Source organism: Sinocyclocheilus rhinocerous, unplaced genomic scaffold (assembly GCF_001515625.1).
Source record: "Sinocyclocheilus rhinocerous isolate Xijiao unplaced genomic scaffold, SAMN03320098_v1.1 scaffold1137, whole genome shotgun sequence".
In the NCBI taxonomy this organism is placed as follows: domain Eukaryota; kingdom Metazoa; phylum Chordata; class Actinopteri; order Cypriniformes; family Cyprinidae; genus Sinocyclocheilus; species Sinocyclocheilus rhinocerous.
The window spans coordinates 29,870-47,918 of NW_015647153.1; the positions used below are offsets into that span (position 1 = coordinate 29,870).

Here is an 18,049-nt window from a genome sequence, read left to right on the forward strand (position 1 = left end):
ACAGTATGGTGAGGGGCGTAAGATTTCCGTCTCACGCTTGAGGTATTTGGCCAATCACAACGCACTGGATAGCTGGTCAATCAAGCACACCTCGCTTTTTCAGATCGATGAGCTTTGTAAAAATCGACGCGTTTCAAAAAGGCGGGGCATAGAGGAGAAACAATAATGTACAGTATGTGGAAAATAATGTGTTTTTTTAACTTTAAACCGCATAAACACATTTCATTACACCAAATACACAAAATAATGTTCTTTTTAGCAGCATCATATGACCCCTTTAATACTTCTTGAGTTACAGGCCTGCAAACCTGAGGCAAAAAACACAAAAAGTGCTTTTTGTCATGTTTGAACTGTCACCGTTGGCATACAATGAAACAAAGATTGCAAAAGTCAACGGATATTACTAATAGAGCTACCAATCTTTGTGTAAAAATAATACAATAATGCTGCCAGCTTTCTGAAGTCATTTTTACACCCCCATAAACTGGCTCCAAATCTCAGGTGAAAACTCATTTGACCCCCCTCTACAAAATAGTGGATTACTCAGCAAATATACATCTGTGACATTTCATTTTTTGGGCTTTCATAACTATTGATGTTTGTTTTTCTACAGAAAAAATATTAACAAAATCAAAAATCTAAGCCGAGGTAGTTTCTGAAATTTGACAGAATGAAGCTTAAATATTTAGTAATTTAAGGTTTTCCATGACTGTGGCAAATCTAAAGCAAACTAAAGCCTGATGCGGCTGATGAAGCTGACAGTCTCTCACATTGACAGCAGGAGCGGCCGGTGGTGTCGGTCCGGTCGGGACGCCCCCTCCATACCCGGGCATTGACGGGTTCGGGGCACCTGGGTACACTGGCATGGGCTGCTGTCCCGGCGCTGGGACCCCGGGGTACCCCTGAGGCATTCCTCCACCCGGCTGCACAGAGCACAGGACATTTATAACACGAGACACATGATGCATTTCACTTCAGACCTCAGAAGTAGAGCTTAATGAACAACAGTTCAACCAAAATACTGCAATGCATTTGGAAATACAGTACATAACTGATTGTGTACAATAAAAGAGGCAGAAATAAAGGGATTCTTACAGCTCCAAAGCCGGGTTGGCCGCCCCATCCACCTGTTAACAACACAAATAACTCAGTGCTACTGTATCGCTACATACAACAATACAGACACAAAGCCATCAAAGCACTGCAACCAATCAATAAAAGCACAAAGCATTATGCAACAACATCATTTTTTTTAAATTATGCATGATGAATGAAAAACAGAAATTGATGCATTTAAAATGCAATGTAAAAACATAATAAAACCTTTAAGAGCCATATGAAATCTATTTTATTTTTTCAAAAAAATTTTTGCAAAAATTAATAGTTTTGTTTTAATTTTTCTGTATTCTGTTTTAATGTTTTAATTAAATGTTAATGATCCAAAAGGATGTCTAAGCAACTGAATTCATAAAACTTTAACAATTTAATGATTTATTACAATTTTAACAATAATAATAATAATGTCCTATGAATTGTTTTAAAAATTCTGTGTTGTGTTTTAATTTTTCTAGATTCTGTGTATTATGATTTACTACAAATAATATGACCTAAAACGGTGGTAAACAAATAAATTAATAAAAATTAATAAATTAATAAAAACTGATTTAAATAAAAATGAATTCAAATGAATAATTTAATTAATCTTTTAAAATTGAATCATTTCCTTTCATTTTTTTTAAATTTAAATTAAAACATGAATGAAAAAAATGTGTGATATTAGTTAAAAACAATGTTTTATTACTTTTATTACTTTGAGAAGTACAATCTACTGTGCAGTAAATTTTTATGCCTGGATTCCACAATTCTGTCCACGTTTTCCACACTGCGGAACATTTTCTGTTTTATCAGCATGCAAACAGATTGTCAAATTAGAATGTGGTCTTATTAATATATATATATATATATATATATATATATAATTTGAAGTGCATCAGCTCCTGTTAATGATGCATAATTTTTTTAATATATATAATTTGGAAAATAATGCATCAGATTGAGTTATTTTTAATTGCCATATACATCCCATTAATTCTCAGTATTTCAGAAGCTGAGGTCAGCGGTGCAGCTCATAAATAACATCAGAGCATCCAGCTGTAGGATCCCATGATGCTCCTGCATGCAGAGCTCAGACTAACCGGACTGGCCTGCAGGGGGCATGTTGGGGTAGGTCCCGGGTTGGGCGGCAGGGTAACCTCCTGCCTGTGGCGGAAAGCCTCCTCCTGGGGCTGCTGGGTAACCACCGTCCTGGGGTGGGTATCCTGCTCCGGGGGGATACGCTCCGGGCTGAGGGGGGTAGTATCCGCCCTGGGGTGTACAGTACATAACTGATTGTGTACAATAAAAGAGGCAGAAATAAAGGGATTCTTACAGCTCCAAAGCCGGGTTGGCCGCCCCATCCACCTGTTAACAACACAAATAACTCAGTGCTACTGTATCGCTACATACAACAATACAGACACAAAGCCATCAAAGCACTGCAACCAATCAATAAAAGCACAAAGCATTATGCAACAACATCATTTTTTTTAAATTATGCATGATGAATGAAAAACAGAAATTGATGCATTTAAAATGCAATGTAAAAACATAATAAAACCTTTAAGAGCCATATGAAATCTATTTTATTTTTGCTAAAAATTTTTTGCAAAAATTAATAGTTTTGTTTTAATTTTTCTGTATTCTGTTTTAATGTTTTAATTAAATGTTAATGATCCAAAAGGATGTCTAAGCAACTGAATTCATAAAACTTTAACAATTTAATGATTTATTACAATTTTAACAATAATAATAATAATGTCCTATGAATTGTTTTAAAAATTCTGTGTTGTGTTTTAATTTTTCTAGATTCTGTGTATTATGATTTACTACAAATAATATGACCTAAAACGGTGGTAAACAAATAAATTAATAAAAATTAATAAATTAATAAAAACTGATTTAAATAAAAATGAATTCAAATGAATAATTTAATTAATCTTTTAAAATTGAATCATTTCCTTTCATTTTTTTTTAATTTAAATTAAAACATGAATGAAAAAAATGTGTGATATTAGTTAAAAACAATGTTTTATTACTTTTATTACTTTGAGAAGTACAATCTACTGTGCAGTAAATTTTTATGCCTGGATTCCACAATTCTGTCCACGTTTTCCACACTGCGGAACATTTTCTGTTTTATCAGCATGCAAACAGATTGTCAAATTAGAATGTGGTCTTATTAATATATATATATATATATATATATATATTGAATTTGAAGTGCATCAGCTCCTGTTAATGATGCATAATTTTTTTAATATATATAATTTGGAAAATAATGCATCAGATTGAGTTATTTTTAATTGCCATATACATCCCATTAATTCTCAGTATTTCAGAAGCTGAGGTCAGCGGTGCAGCTCATAAATAACATCAGAGCATCCAGCTGTAGGATCCCATGATGCTCCTGCATGCAGAGCTCAGACTAACCGGACTGGCCTGCAGGGGGCATGTTGGGGTAGGTCCCGGGTTGGGCGGCAGGGTAACCTCCTGCCTGTGGCGGAAAGCCTCCTCCTGGGGCTGCTGGGTAACCACCGTCCTGGGGTGGGTATCCTGCTCCGGGGGGATACGCTCCGGGCTGAGGGGGGTAGTATCCGCCCTGGGGTGGATAGGCTCCCGGTTGGGGCGGGTATCCGCCTGGGGCCTGCTGATACGGGCCGGAGGCGGGAGGGTAACTTCCACCTGCAGGAGGGTATCCGGGGTAACTCATCTCTGACACCTGCACACATCAGGACATTTACATGCAGCAACATGAAGTCAAATGAAGATCACTGCCATTATAATTAACACATCAATCATCAGCAGCAACTCATATGTGATAAATGATGTCGATAAATACAATAAGACACCTGGCAAAACTCGAGGCAGTGCAGCTGAAAATTATTTGTCATTTTATGACATTTACGTTATGTTAATTACTGTTTACATCTGCATGATAAAGTCTGCTGCAGACAAGCATGATTCAAAAGTTTAGATGTGATTAATATTTCTTATCGCTGAATCTCTAGTGTCCAGAACAATTGTCTTTGTTTAATTCGTTCACTTTGACATCCCCAAAAAATGGTCTGTATTTTGTAAAACACAACTTTTAAGAGTGTTTTTCCTTCCAAAAAATTTCATGGTTTATCATGAATAATGTAGGATAGTCAAATGAACAAATGACAATACATGCAATTAATCAAAGATCTGCTCTCTCTGTTTATATGTTTATATATGTGTGTATATATATATATATAAATATGAATACCAAGATTTTTAAATCTATTTAGATCTTAATTTTTTTTATCACTCATTATTGTACCTGATTTGCAGCAATTGCACATTTTTGTTTGTTTACACAAAAACTGCTGTAGCTTTTGCACATAGTTCTGCCATAATACATTTAATTATTTAAAAATATATTTATGTTTAATATGTTGCTAAATACATAATATACATTTTTTTTAATAAATCAAAAATGTTTAAAATAAAAATAAATGTATTTATTTACTTTTATGACCATTTTTACAGCAGGGAGGCACATTTTATTAATTTATTTAGATTATAGCTGTTCATTTTTTTTATCCCTCATTGCTGTACAGCGATTTGCATTTTTGTTTTACACAAATCTGATTTATCTTTTGCATTATTTATATATTTATTTAATCTGCTGCACTAAATATTAAAAAAAACATAGCATCATATGATTATTTTTAGTGCTCTTTACCCTGTAGGTATTATTCATTTCTTTTTATGACATTTTTAACAGTGCTTAGAGTCCTAATTTTATAATCTTGCAGTGTATATACCACTGACCAAACAATACGTGTGTGAGTGAGTGTGTGTGTGTGTGTGTGTGTGTGTGTGAGTGTGTGTGTATCATGCGGCAGGTTTATCAGGTGTGTTCTTCTGCTTATATAGGCTATAGGTTAACAGAAGACTAAATGTGATACGTTTGAACTTTGAGATCAGATTTACATTTACAGTAGTATTTGAACACTTACTGGTCTGAAGCTGCTTAGCTTTACTTGATTATCCAGACATCCAAACTAATAAATTACACATCCAAATGAATAAAATCCGTGAGTCTCAAATCTGATCATCAGGCTTTTGAGGAGCGTTAATTTGTTCATCTCTCAATCATCACTGGATTGCATTGCATTATATGCTCTGATCATTTAAATCTCATCTTAAGACAAATGAGATATGGTGACGACTGATATTTATATAATTTTATGTCAGGATCTGCTCTACTGTTATAAAGATCTCATTGATTTACATCACAAGCAGCAGAATTTCATTACTTTTGTCCATATAAATGTCAGCATCTGAACCAAATTGCATATTTTTGCTCAGTTTGAATCTCTGAATGAAACAGATGTTTTTTCCTCCATATTCTCACTCTATCAGACTATATGAGCCAGAAAAGCCTGATGGATCAAATATGATACTTGATACAACACATATGCAAACACACACACACACACACAGACATACATATACACACTCTAAAGGTTCAATAAACGGTTCCAAAAAAATTTTTTTTTCATTATTTCATTTCAGGGTTAAAACACCTTCCTCTATTTGCATCTTTAAATAAATTGATAAACCCAAGAGGTTCACAAACTTTTTCCGACAAAGATATTTAGATATAAACAGTCGTTTGCAATTTTTAAAAACATCACATCACACTTACAAATCATTTCTAGCTGGATATAAATAAATAAATAAAAATACTTCAGAGCATATTTACCATAGGAATTTCAATGACTTTTCCAGAACACAGTATTAAAACTCACTTATATTTCCAGGTTTTCCAAGACCACAGAAACCCATTTTGTATAATTGTGTATTATTTAATACGGCTCTTTTTTATCTCGTTACAGAATCTGTATTTTTAGTTTAACTCAGAACTGTGCAAGTCAATTTGGGAAGAGTTTGTTTACTAATTCATACAGGTTTGGATCAACTTGTGGGAGAGTAAAAGATGACCGAAGTCTCATTTTTGGGTGAACTGTCCCTTTAAGGGTTCACTAACTTTCTAGCGTGACTGTATGCTGCTAGTAAGCATTTGGTTGAAGCATCCTGCGTGTTAGTGGTTAAACCTGTGCTTTACAGGACAGAAATCAGCGCACTGCAGCACAGCTCGTGTCTAAACATGTACTGAAACACTCACAGCCTGACAGTCGCATACATACTACATACTACATACTACAGTGCGCACTTCGGCGTCGCTCTAGGAAAAAAATGGCAGACGAGGATTTCGGATTACACGACACGACACACACCCAAACCATCTGAAACACACCTCTGAATCAGGAAACATTTGTAACATTCGGCATTGCTTTGCTAAGAATCACCTAAAGAACATCGCTCCACGCGGATTCATGCACAAAACGTTACATTGTGACACTATCAAGAGCGCGCTGGAAACGCAACAAACGCGCGGTATATTGACGTTTTAACGCAGTAAAAAGAGTGTAAATGCTAAACTTACTGGGATGTGTGTGATGCGCTGATTGGAGCTCGTGAGTTTGGACTGAATGAGGAAGTGGAGGGCGGTGTGTCACTGTGGGTGGGACCCGATCCTGCCTTTACATCCCAAACAATACACAGCCCTGTCATTACGTGTTTGTGTAACCCTTTCATGCATGAATGATTAAATCACAAAGTAATATTTTTTATATATGTTTGTTTTTACTTTTTAAGCAAGTGAAAATCAAGTCAATATATTATGATACATAAGCCAAAGCCATTTCTTTTTTGAATACTGCAATAACTTGAACTGAATATCATGTGCAATGTTTTTTTATGCTAAGCCATGTCTTGAATACTGCAATAATGTAACTGAACATCATGTGTAATGTTTTGTTGATTTATGTCTCACATTTGCAAAAAAAAAAAAAAGAAGATCCCTTGCATCCCCAGACACCTCTTTACTTCAGGCAGACGCCTGAGAGCTATTAAAACTAAGTCTACACATTTTCTGAATAGCACTTATTGTAAGACTAGCTCGTGTCTAAACATGTACTGAAACACTCACAGCCTGACAGTCGCATACATACTACATACTACAGTGCGCACTTCGGCGTCGCTCTAGGAAAAAATGGCAGACGAGGATTTCGGATTACACGACACGACACACACCCAAACCATCTGAAACACACCTCTGAATCAGGAAACATTTGTAACATTCGGCATTGCTTTGCTAAGAATCACCTAAAGAACATCGCTCCACGCGGATTCATGCACAAAACGTTACATTGTGACACTATCAAGAGCGCGCTGGAAACGCAACAAACGCGCGGTATATTGACGTTTTAACGCAGTAAAAAGAGTGTAAATGCTAAACTTACTGGGATGTGTGTGATGCGCTGATTGGAGCTCGTGAGTTTGGACTGAATGAGGAAGTGGAGGGCGGTGTGTCACTGTGGGTGGGACCCGATCCTGCCTTTACATCCCAAACAATACACAGCCCTGTCATTACGTGTTTGTGTAACCCTTTCATGCATGAATGATTAAATCACAAAGTAATATTTTTTATATATGTTTGTTTTTACTTTTTAAGCAAGTGAAAATCAAGTCAATATATTATGATACATAAGCCAAAGCCATTTCTTTTTTGAATACTGCAATAACTTGAACTGAATATCATGTGCAATGTTTTTTTATGCTAAGCCATGTCTTGAATACTGCAATAATGTAACTGAACATCATGTGTAATGTTTTGTTGATTTATGTCTCACATTTGCAAAAAAAAAAAAAAGAAGATCCCTTGCATCCCCAGACACCTCTTTACTTCAGGCAGACGCCTGAGAGCTATTAAAACTAAGTCTACACATTTTCTGAATAGCACTTATTGTAAGACTGTTCATGCTCTTAATTCCTCTAGTACTTATGCATCTGTATTTCACTCCCTGTAATTGATAGAACACATATGTATAGATTTATTTATGTATGTGAATGCATTTATGTACGTATGTATTTCAATGCCTACTTGTTTTCTAATAAGTAATCCAAAAGTTGCTACTTTTAGTCTGTAGCAGTCATATTTCACAGCTAACAGAAATATGTTCTAAGAATATTTTGCAAACTTTCCCATATTATGAAAAACACTTTTAAGTTAAAAACGTCAAATTTTTGTAAATGTGTTTTTTTTTCTTTGTTATACAGACGTTAACATTCCAGTTTATCATTTTGCAAACATTATGGGAACGTCATCTGGAATGTTCTCTGAACGTTCTGAAACATAGTAACTCTAGTAACATTAAACAACTTCAGACAATCTTCTAACCAAAAAGTTTAGGGAAAAAGTTCCATGAACAACGTATGAATTATGTTTCTGTGCTCACTTTTTGAGAACATTGTTAAAGACCAGATCACTTTAAACAAACGTTCTATTAACATTAATGGAATAATGTTAGTTCACGACTTTGAGAGAATCTTGCGAGAACATTCGGAGTTGTTTCCTGTGTTATGCCTTTGTATCAACTTCCCAAAGAGTGAAAAGCAACTCTTTCAATCAGTTTTTGTAAGGATGCCAGACATCTGAACATATTATAGCCTAATATTTGTGTACCTCATGGACAACTTTTTTACATTTGGTTTTAATGAGTGCAAAAACTGGTTTGTGTGGCAAACCTATATCCTATAAAATAAGAGAGAAAAGCCTCTTCACAGACAGTTCATGACTAATACTGACCATGACATTGAATTTGAAAGAACGTGGCTGTTGTCCAACCCAGACAAACAAATAAAGCATTTGCATGAAAACAACAGACGCTTCTTCTCTTCCTCCTGTGTCACGTGACTCACGTCTTTCCCGACCTCTCACTCATTCAGATGAGCATGTATAGCAATAAAAGAGTCGTATGGGTTTGGCTTCAGAAGCGTGTGAACAGCAGTGGAAAAACTGGTCATGTTTACGTCAGGTGCGTCCTGACCGCTGCACATCATCTGCTTCCAGATAAAGGAGGGAAACACCATTTCTAAGAATTTCCAAGGCTTGCCCTGAGCTTTACAAAACTCCACCATCTTTAAAACCATAATAAATCACATTTTAGAACGACTTTAATTCCTCCGTGTTTCCTACAATATGAAATCATATTTATGTTAATGTGTAGCCTAATGTAAATATGAAACAAGCTGTTCAGGGAAAGTAAAAACACACACCAAAAGACACACCCACAGACACACACAGAGACAAAGGGATTTTCATATAGTTTCACATTTCACAGAGTTCAGCTGCTTTGCTTTCAAAAGCCTGCAACAGATTGACATGAACAGCAGAGGGCAGAATCTACACCTGATCACATTGAGTCAGGCTCGGATTTTTATTTCAATGATTTAATCAAACTGAGTCACATAAATCTGACACCACAATAAAACACCCTGGGATTCAAAATATGAATTTTAAAATGAAAATGTTAGCAAAATTTTAGAAAAACAGTTACAGTTGTAGACTAATAAAACATAGGTCAATTTGTGACTGATATACAAGACAATACAGTGTAATGTAATTGCAATTTATTATGATTATTACACGCATACATTTACCATGGTACAGTTTTTGTAAGGATGCCAGACATCTGGATGTTTTATAGCCTTTTGGAGAACTTTATTGCATTTGGTTTTTACGAGTGCAAAAACTGGTTGTGTGGCTGATTTATATTATATAAAACAACAGAGAAAAGCTTCTTGTTCATCTTATGATGACACACACACACACACACACACACACACACACACACATATATATATATATATATGTAATTAATAATTTAATTAACATGTTAAAATATGTTAACAAGCAAACAAATAAAAACAAATATGAAGTTATTAACTCTAGGATGTCTACGTTACGTTTTTACACATAAACAACTAAAAGTTAATTTGCAAACTGCTCCAAAATTGTTCATTTTAATAAATCATGAATTAAGTTTTTTTTTAATGATATCTCCGTAAAATGTGAAAGGGTCTCAGCTCATAAATATTAATTAGTTCGTGCTGACGCGCTTTGGAATCCTCGAAATGGGAAAGTGCGTGTTTTTGAATATTAATTATAATATGATTACGTTTCTTGGTAACCTTCCAATGGCGACTCCACAGCTTATGAATATACATGAGCCGTCCGTCCAGCGCAACAGGATTGGTAACTTGCGCTGAATATGTGGCTTAACTTTCCTCCCCAGAGCTGCATGAACTGTCCCGGTTTATTCCGCAACAATGGGTTCAGTGTGAGCCGGTAACAGTGCCAGAGTCTGGCACACATCGACAAACAGGAAAATGAGTTTGGTTTCGGCTCTGGACGCGGTTTATCAGCCCGCACAACTTTTGAACTGGGTCTATCTGTCCCTCCAGGAGTCTGAGAGAAACGCGGCGTCTGATGGGAAATACAGCAGCAAACCAAAGGAGGATCTGGACTCACATCTCCACTCCAGCATCAGCATCAGAAGCAGCAGCAGCTTCATTCAGGAGCGCACAGAGGTGATGATCTATCTATCTATCTATCTACCTACCTGTCTGTCTGTCTATCTATCTATCAATCTGTCTATCTGTCTATCTATCTATCTACCTACCTACCTGTCTATCTGTCTATCTATCTATCTATCTATCTACCTACCTGTCTGTCTGTCTGTCTGTCTATCTATCTATCAATCTGTCTATCTATCTATCTATCAATCTGTCTATCTATCTATCTATCTATCTACCTACCTACCTGTCTATCTGTCTATCTATCTATCTATCAATCTGTCTATCTATCTGCCTGACTGCCTGCCTATCTATCTATCTATCTATCTATCTATCTATCGACAGGAGTTCAGGTGAACTTGTAAACTTATTCAGTGATTTTAAATGTCAGTGTATTGTACAATTTTTACTTTTAGATATTGTTTTCAAGTTTTTACTTTTAGATTTTTCAAATATACCTTTTAATATACATTTTAAATAGTTCAAAAATGGACACTTTTTATTCCATTTGTTTTTGTAATGTTCATTTTAAAGGGATCTATCTATCTATCTATCAGTCTATCTGTCTATCTATCAGTCTATCAGTCTATCTATCTATCTATTTATCTATCTATCAGTCTATCTGTCTATCTATCTATCTATCGACAGGAGTTCAGGTGAACTTGTAAACTTATTCAGTGATTTTAAATGTCTAGACAGCAACGCAACTGAAACATTCAAGGCCCAGAAAGGTATGAGGACATCGTTAAAATATTCCACGGGACATCAGTGCTTCAACCGTAATGTTATGAAGCTACGAGAATACTTTTTGTGCGCAAAGAAAACAAACATGGTGACTTTATTCAACAGTTTCTTCTCTTCCGGGTCAGTCTCCGCTGCGCATTATAGTTACAGGAATATATTCTAGTCCTGCAGAATTGGATGCATTAGAAAAACATGCACAAAACTTCTGCCTTCGTCCACAGATACATTCACACTGCCTTCCCTGAATCATTTAGAGTGGCTGTTGGTGATAAACAGCGGGAGTTCTGGGTTAACAAGCACACTTTGTTACTGTAGAGCTCTATCATGTGTATTTGTGCAGAGAAATGTGTGCTCGTTTTATGAGCCAAGTTTTATGTGTGTATTGATGAATTACCACTTACTTTGGCACAAATAAACCAGACTGAATGAAAAGCAGTTTTTGCTGAAGAGATTTGAAGCTTTAGTGGTTTGGCTCCACGTAAGCAATGTGGAAAAGTTCAGCATTTTTATTATAGGTGCATAAAATCAATGTTCTGGAAAATAATTTACAGAGATATGAGATACAATGAATGTATATCCCTGATGCATGTGAGAATTACACACACACATAATGTTGCATACTACTTTTACATACTGCAAACATACCTTTAAATGTTTGTCACTGCATATTGCATGCTATTAACTATGTCGTTTTTTAATAGTGTACAGTATATACTGCTTAATATATATAGGCAGTTTGCTAGCAATATTTCATTCCGAACAGCATGGACAATCTCATGAGAAAGAATGAGGAAAAGGGTTCGGAGAATCATGTGGCAAAGTTTGTCTTCCTGAGGAAAACGGAACATTCTCTCTCACGCAGATCATCTGCTGAAAGGAAATTAGACCACAGAAAACCACAAAAAACTATTATAAACAAGCAAAAACATAAATGTATACACAGAGGGAATCACTGGCAGTTTAAAGGGAGATTTATGTGACAGATTTTTTTATATCAACAAACAACCGTCTGATTCTGAGCATGTTAAGTTTTAAGTTTAATGCTTGGTCTATCTGTGTAAACAAGCAATACTTTACAGTGACTTTACAGTATACTGACACCTACTGGCAGTTTGGAAAAAATACGTTTTAACGTAACTTTTAAACTAAAAATGTACTTACCGACTGAGGGCATGTTAAATAATCTGAACTTTAAAAATATAAAAAGAAATTAAAAAAATTAAACATTCTTAATATTAAAAACTAAAACTATAAAGAAATTCTGTTACTAAAAAAAATATACATCAACTGAAATAGAATAAAATATAAAAAAACGTATTTTACTTCAGCTAGTTTCCAGACAATTCTCATTTTCGTTTAGTTTAACTTGACGTAGTAAAATAACAAAAACTAATAAAAATGACAAAAATACAATAAGATTAAAGTGAAAAAAAGAAAATATACAAATAAAACCTTTATTCAAAATATTAACAAAAACTACATCGTGATAGTAAAAATAACACTGATTCAAGGTATACATTTTTTTCAATTCATGCATTCCCTGGGAATCAAACCTATAACCTTGTGACCATATATTATATTTTCATATATAATTTATATATGATAATGCTTATTATATTCTTTTAAAAATCTTTAAAAAAACATATTCAAAATATAAACAAAAGCTATAATATTAAATAAATTATTCTGATTCAAGGTTTATGTTTTATCAGTTCATGCATTTCCTGGGAATTGAACCAATGACCTTGTGACCATATATTATATCTCATATATAATTAAAAAATGATAATGCTTATTAATTACATTGAAAACTTCGTAAAAGTTTCATGTGTTTTTTTCTCTCTACAGACTCTGTGTAGCCGCTTATATAAGGGCTCGTCTCCCTATGGCTCGTTAAACAACATCGTCGAGGGTCTGAGTTTGCTGACGGACAGCTTCTCTGACCTCTCGCTGACCTCTGAACCCAGAAAGCCCTGCAGGAAATCTCCACCCAACTACCTGTGCCACCTGTGCTTCAATAAGGGCCACTACATCAAAGACTGTCCGCAGGTAAACACTCACTGCTGCGCACCTGAGCTCAGCCACAACCTGCTTATCTAAACCTGTCAATCATAATGCACTGATATTGTTTTTATTAGACACATTATATACATAGTTCTACATATTATAGAACTGAGCTGAAGTTCTGCTCACTGATGGTTGAACCGCATTGCATCCACCTAGCAACACCCTTGTAAACACCTAGCAACCATCCAGAACCCCCTAGCAATTGCATAGCAACTACCTAGCAACACCCTAGAAACCACCCAGAACAGCCTAGCAACTGAATAGCAACTACCTAGCAACACCCTAGCAACCACCCAGAACAGACTAGCAACACCCTAGCGACCACCCAGAATACCCTAGCATAGCAAAACCCTAAAAGCCACCCAGAACACCCTAGCAACTGCATAGCAATATTTTAGTAACCGCTCAGAATACCCTAGCAACCGCATAGCAACCACCCTGGCAACTGCAAACCAACACCCTAGCAGCCACCTAACAACCAACCAGAACATCCTAACAACCTCCTAGAAACCACCCGGAACACCCTAGCAACTGCATAGTAATACTTTATCAACCACTCAGAGTACCCTAGCAACCACAAAGCAACCACCCAGCCAACTGCATAGCAACACCCTAGCAACAACTTAACAACCACCCAGAACACCCAAGCAATTGCATAACAACACCCTAGCAGCAACTCAGAGCACCCTAGGAACCAGTTCTATGATACCAATAGTGTGATTATCTGACCGTCTTTTACTGTAACTGACCTGCATTACAGAATTTTACCCACAATTCATTGTAGCAAGCACCACACCCGCATGTAGAGCCATAATGAGCACCAGATGAACCTTCTGTGTTTATGAAGATAATCCTGTTTCTTGCCTTTCATGACATCATTGGCTGTCATAGATGAGAAAAAGCCCCCTCGACACCAAATCCAGCCAAACACACATCAGTCAGCAGTTCGTCAGCTCCAGAAATGGAAGGAAAAACCTTTTATAGAAAGATGAAATGATTTAGATCTTTGCCCTCCACTAAATTTACTGTCACAGCATTTTAATCAGTCTCAGGTGACATGAGAGAAAAGATGATAACAAGAGAAGAAGAAGGGAAGGACGCTCTTCCGACAGCAGTTTAAATATGTGTGCGCAAAGCAGATGGATCTGGATCTGAGTCTGTCTAGACATTACCTTTGTTTAATTGAGTCACATGACGATTCCTGCTTTAAATCTAGACAATTAGATTGTGTTCCTAAAGAGCTCAAAACACACTTGTTGTCACGTTTATTTCAAAACATACAGAAAGAACTTCAGAACAGTTTCTCACTGGAGTTTCAGAGATTCATGACATTAAATATATTATTATAAAAGGTATAAGAGTTTGGATTGAGACAAGAAAATGAGTAGAACTGCATATTCTGCACACATTTTAGCTATTATCGGCAACCATCCAGAACCCCCTAGCAACCACCCAGAACAGCCTAGCAACTGTATAGCAACACCCTAGCAACCACATAGCAAGCACTCTGGCAACTGCATATTAGCAACACCCCAGCAACCACCCACAACATCCTAACAACTGCATAGCAACACCCTAGCAACCACATAGCAAGCACTCTGGCAACTGTATATTAGCAACACCCTAGCAACCACATAGCAAGCACTCTGGCAACTGCATATTAGCAACACCCCAGCAACCACCCACAACATCCTAACAACTGCATAGCAACACCCTAGCAACCACATAGCAAGCACTCTGGCAACTGTATATTAGCAACACCCTAGCAACCACCCAGAACACCCTAGCAACTGCACAGCAACACCCTAGCAACCACATCGCTAAGTCAGCAGTTGATGACGCAAAACATCACAAACTTTATCGATGTAACTAAACAACCGTCTGTAATGACAGATCTGCTCTGATTTGATATAATACATATATTTATATCTATAAAGAGTCGCTATCACAGATCCCTCTGATCTTTCACCATCTGTGTTCAGATGAGATCTTCTGACACTAATATGACACAGAATCTCTCATTATGTCGGTGTGTCCACTGCACACATCTCTGCTCCAGGAGTAGGTGGGAATTCATCCAGACGTTTTGTTGTTTTTGTTTTGCCTGCCCACCTGTCAGCGTCTGTCTCACTGAAACCCAACACTGGATCACAGCTGGACACGTCTGGCCGAGCCGCCACAAAAACTCCTTATGTCAGTTTTGCACAGTGCTTTTAACATTTAAACATGCAATAAAATGTTGTGCTCATACAATGCAATCTGGACCCAACATTACAATTTTACTATATATGGCTATTGAACTGTACCTTGCAATTAAAAAAAAAAATTACATAAAAAATTTATTAAAGCTGCAGTCCGTAACTTTTGGCACTCTAGCGGTTAATAAACAGAACTGCATGTGTCTTGCGGAAGAACATTGTAGCCAGAGCTACTTCTCTCTGTTTATGTCTGTGAAGAGTCACGCAGGTACTGGGGAAGATGCACTTTTTCACTGGAGGAAGCATTATTATGGATTACAGACTCGTATTTTAGTTAAAAGCGTCTTGATGCTGGATTTGTTTCAGCTTTTGTCTTCTCCAGATGTTAACTGATGGACTGGAGTGCTGTGGATTACTTGTGGATTATTGTGATGTTTTTATCAGCTGTTTGGACTCTCATTCTGACGGCACCCATTCACTGCAAACTCATCTATATCTTGGGTACATTAATTTTTGGTTGAACTATTTCTTTAACAGATTGTCACAGTGTTTGCTCTCTTTTATTCAGTTAAACCACTCTGATAATGTAAAACATCATCTGTGTAGGGAAACCCACAGAAATGTGAATATAATCCAGAACACAGAGAATGTAAATCTGTCATGCTGTGGGACGGGCAGGAATGACATTAGTGGGTGTTTGACAGAGACGTTACTGTACTACAGATACTGTCAGACATCCAACACCATAAAAAAATCATAACAGTCCATACAACTCATGCCATAACAAAATATCTTAATTCATAAAAAAAAAAAAATCTTTTAATGTCAGGGTTTAACCCCTGTAGTACCTGCAGTGCAATTATAAAAACAGCAATGTTTAAGAGCATATAAAAATATATAACTCCATTTATAATGCATGCACTCACACTTTGGCATTATTGTAAGGTTGGGTCACTGCCATCAGTGAGGTGTGTAGATTTAATTTATTGCATGTAGAGCAAAGGTTGGCTGCGGAAATGTTGGTTTTTGGACATATTAAAGGTTTAAAAAGTGTTATTGAAGAATACAGCCAGACAAAAGGGATCTCACAATAACTGTTAATTTATAAAGCAAGTCTAAAATTCTTTACTTGGAGGAATAATAATATTTCTCCTTCACTGTTCAAGCAGAGTAATAGAGTTTAATGTAATGTTTTACTAAAGTATCAACGTTGTCTCAGATGTTTCTGTTAAAAATTCCTAAGGAAAAATTAAAACAGACACAAATAAGATTTATTTTAAAAACTTGGTAATACACTAGCGTTCAAAAGGTGGTTGGTACGGTTGGTACGATTCTTCAAAAGAAGACTCACCAAGACTGCATTTACTTGATCAAAAATACAGTAAAAACAGTAAAAACAGTAAATATTATTACCATTTGAAATATATGTTTCCTATGTGAATATCTGTTAAAATGTCATTTATTTCTGTGATGCGCAACTGTATTTTCAGCATCATTACTCCAGTCTTCAGTGTCACATGATCTTCAGAAATCATAATAATATGCTGATTTGCTGCTCAAGAAACATTTCTGATTATTATCAATGTTGAAAACAGTTGTGCTGCCCAATATTTTTGTGGAAACTGTGATGCATTTTATTTTTCAGGATTCACAGATGAATATAAAGTTCAAAAGTACAGCATTTATTTGAAATAGAATCTTTTGTAACATTATAAACAGCTTTACTGATACTTTTGATCAATTTAATGCGTCCTTGATGAATAATAGTATTAAAATCTTACTTTACTAAGTGTACAGTCTCTGAATTACTAGTCCTTGTGAGTGTAGCTCAGTAAAGTTAAACTCACTCGTCTAAAACAGCATGTTCATGCTCCTCAGTGTCTTTAATGAGAGGCGTGCCGTGGACAGTATTTGATGGGGTTTGAAAAGGGCTTTTGGGAAATCTTAAACTGACACTTAAACATATGGCTCTGAATTACAGGCACTGTGTCAGATTTCCGTCGGAGCCACTCCCAGAGTGCATTGCAACACGTTTAAGAAATGCATTATGGGATGTTTTATGCTCATATAATATGAGCCACACCTACTTACAAAAACATAGTATATGTATTTTAAAATTTGCTTAAGAAAGTAAACGAAAGTGGTTTTTAAGCATGTTGGTATGCGGCAAACATTTGCAATTACTTCTTTATTGCCGGCATCGACTACAATGATTTTAGCATCTAAAATTAGTATGCTACACCACTAGTAATGATGGTCTAAACAAATGAAAACGATGACAGATTTGCTTCTCCTCTTAGAAAACGTTCTTGCATTATTAGTGTCCTGAAACATCAGTACAGATGTCTCTACTGCACCGCTGCCAATGCAAACAGAGCAGAGCGAAGACATTTGGGTCTGTTATGGGCGAATAATTGCACACATGTTCTCCGCTGGATCTCATGAGAGCCGTGGCTTGGCATTGTTCACTCTGATGAGCTCCAGATGGAGGA

General features: G+C 36.1%; 1 protein-coding gene and 1 pseudogene across 1 annotated transcript in view; one reads left to right on the forward strand and one right to left on the reverse strand.

Annotated features, from left to right (window-relative positions):
• The window catches only part of LOC107709023 (annexin A11-like), a 17,516-nt pseudogene extending 11,076 nt beyond the window's left edge, over positions 1-6,440 (reverse strand).
• A 3,877-nt stretch (positions 6,441-10,317) lies between these two features.
• Positions 10,318-18,049, forward strand: part of LOC107709011 (protocadherin Fat 3-like) — a 15,451-nt gene continuing 7,719 nt past the window's right edge. Inside the window, exons 1-4 of the mRNA XM_016513407.1 lie at positions 10,318-10,563; positions 13,141-13,341; positions 15,342-15,420; positions 15,479-15,552. Coding sequence (XP_016368893.1) covers positions 10,363-10,563; positions 13,141-13,341; positions 15,342-15,420; positions 15,479-15,552 — 555 coding nt within the window. The 5' untranslated portion in view covers positions 10,318-10,362. The remainder of the gene's footprint in view (positions 10,564-13,140; positions 13,342-15,341; positions 15,421-15,478; positions 15,553-18,049) is intronic.